Raw genomic sequence first — 2,776 nt, 5'->3', positions numbered from 1 at the left:
GAAGAGCAGTTCAGTGGAAACTGAAAGCACCATGACTGACCATTGACCCCACAGACATGTTGGTGTCTGATGTGTGATGTGGAGCTAGTCGCTGAACACTGAAAGCACTTGGGCTTGGACTGGACCAGAGCTCTAACATCCATGCGGTGAACAAGAAAGACCAGAGCCATCTGTACGTCCTGAGGAGCCTGATCTCCTTCAGTGTGTCTACCTACTTCTTCTGGATGTTCTACCCGTCCGTTATGGTGAGGGCTCTCCTCTACACTGGTGTGTGCTGGGGCAGCAATAGGGGTTAAGTTGGACCCTCTGGAGGTTGTGGCAGAATGAAGGACGCTTAAAAAGCTCTCAATGCTTTTCATGAAGATCAGACTCGTCTGCTCTCTTTCTGATGGTGTAGATGCCGTATTTCAACTTCACCTGTGGTGAGACCTACCTCAGAACTGCTGGAGTCTTCTTTACATGTCTTGAGCTTCTGCTGCTGGGCTGATCTTGCTGGGATGGTCTGATCAGGTGAAGTCTTGGTGCTGAGTTGCAGTCTGCTCTTTAATATAAGTCAGAATACGTGTCATAGAAAGCACACATCCACCTACGAGTTACAGTATATTACCAGATCAGCCCTGGATGTAGAGAAGTCTCTGACAGAAGAGGACTTTTCAGTTTGGGGTTTGTCTCCATCTAGCGGCGAAACAGTGGCGCTACAAAAATACCTCGGGTCATCACCCCTGGCCCTGCACAGTCAGATCGATGACGTGTCTGATAAACATCAACTTAATAATCAATACTTTACACTTACTAATTTCTGTTGTTTTTATTTTATTAAAAGTGTAAAACCTCTCCAACCCGGTGTGTGTTTACCCCACCCGTATTCAGACAGGCTCCGTCCTAACCAATCGCAGGACAGGGGCGGGAGCAGGACTCAGCCAATCCCAGAAGAGTGAGGCTCAGTTGGAGTTCAGGCAGGCCTGGGGAACATGGAGGTCTCTCCTCTCAAAGCCTTTATTCTGACCTATTTAATGCCGGAGAAATGCTACGACCACTTCTTCCTGCAGCTGCACTTCTCCCACGGTGAGGCTCGCTTTACTGGTGCTGTACTGGTGCTGTACTGGTGCTGGACTGGGCTTGGGGGCTTACTGGGATCACTCAGCTGCTGGCATGCAGGACTGGGGGCTGTGTGGGGTATTGATTAAGTTCATTAACACAGTATTTTACCAATCTATCAGACAATATTACTGATTAATAACATTAATAAACACTGTAACTTATTATTAATGAACTTAACACACAGACTTTACATTAGATTATTATTATTATTAATAATAATAATAATTCAGTTAATACAAATTCACTAAAAGCTAATAAGAGATTCAGTTTGTTAATAAAATATCATTCATAAAGTTAATAAACACTATTAAAGTTAATACATTAATATTGTTACAGTTAAAACACCCATTAACTTTGCTTTACACGGGTTAATAAGTGATCAATTATAGATGTAATCATTAGTTAAATGTCTTATAAATAAATATGCATTAATAAAGTAACAGTTAATAGTTAGCATTGTTAAAAGTAATAATTTAATACTCCTATAAAAACAGTAATTAGTCACAAATAATACAATAAAAATAATAAATTAAATCAAATAAAAGTTTATACTGCATGAGAAATTGTATTTTTAATGTGTTTTAATAAACCTGAAGAGCCCAATGATTTCATTTATATATGAAAGTTAAAAGTTGCAAAAGTTAGCAAGACAGCATTATAGCATCAATTCTTTTGCATCAGTGATGTTAATAAATTAGCATTAATAAAGCTAATGCTAATAATTAGTTCATAAGTCAACATTATGAAAGTGAATCTATGAGCATTGATAAGGGAAATAAGTCTGCATTAATAAAGCTGAATAAGTTAAAGTTAGCACTGATAGGGTAATAGGTTATAAAGTGAATATGTTAGCACTAATATGGTTATATTAATAGGTTAATGTTATTAAAGTTAATAAATGAATACGTTAGTTAATATAATATTAATGAGGCTAACCGGTTTAATTGGTTAGTGTTAATGAAGGGAATATAATAAACAGCTGAAACTGCATTAATACGTCAGTTGTTTATGGAGGAGTGTAAATGTGTGTGTATAGTGGTGTGTGTGTGCGGTGTTTGTGTGTCCTCGTGGCCGAGTGTGTGTTGTGTACACAGCTAGGGTAGATAAGTGTGCCGTGTTGGAGGTCAGTGGTGGTGGTCTGACCGGTTGTTCTCCTGCAGGCCCGTGTCTGAAGATCGTCCTCAGTAAGGTTCTAGCTCTGTGGAGTCTCGCCACTCTGCTGGGTGAGTCTCTCTCACACACACACACACACACACACACACATGCAGGTCCTGACATGTTCCTGTCATACCTTCACACACACACACACACACACACACACACACACACACTTACACACTTATACACACACACATGCAGGTCCTGACATGTTCCTGTCATACCTTCATACACACACACACATACACACTCACACACACTTACACACACACACACACACATACACATGCAGGTCCTGACATGTTCCTGTCATACCTTCATACACACACACACACACACTTACACACACACATGCACACACACGCACACACTAACACCTACACACTCACACACACTCACACACACACACTGCAGGTCAAATATTTGAAGGCAGCTTTCGTTTAAAAGCCCATATCATGAAGTGTGAGCATATGGGCTCACATTTACCCTTGTACACACCCACTCAGCCTACAGCAGA

The 2,776-nt window shown here is 40.6% G+C and overlaps 1 protein-coding gene across 1 annotated transcript in view; it reads left to right on the top strand.

The window, feature by feature from the left end:
• The first annotated feature begins 969 nt into the window (after positions 1–969).
• Positions 970–2,776, top strand: part of mpdu1a (mannose-P-dolichol utilization defect 1a) — a 5,197-nt gene continuing 3,390 nt past the window's right edge. Inside the window, exons 1-2 of the mRNA XM_072692663.1 lie at positions 970–1,065; positions 2,262–2,324. Coding sequence (XP_072548764.1) covers positions 972–1,065; positions 2,262–2,324 — 157 coding nt within the window. The 5' untranslated portion in view covers positions 970–971. The remainder of the gene's footprint in view (positions 1,066–2,261; positions 2,325–2,776) is intronic.

Source organism: Salminus brasiliensis, chromosome 1 (genome assembly GCF_030463535.1).
Source record: "Salminus brasiliensis chromosome 1, fSalBra1.hap2, whole genome shotgun sequence".
Taxonomy (NCBI): Eukaryota; Metazoa; Chordata; class Actinopteri; order Characiformes; family Bryconidae; genus Salminus; species Salminus brasiliensis.
This window is presented reverse-complemented; position numbering and strand designations above follow the sequence as displayed.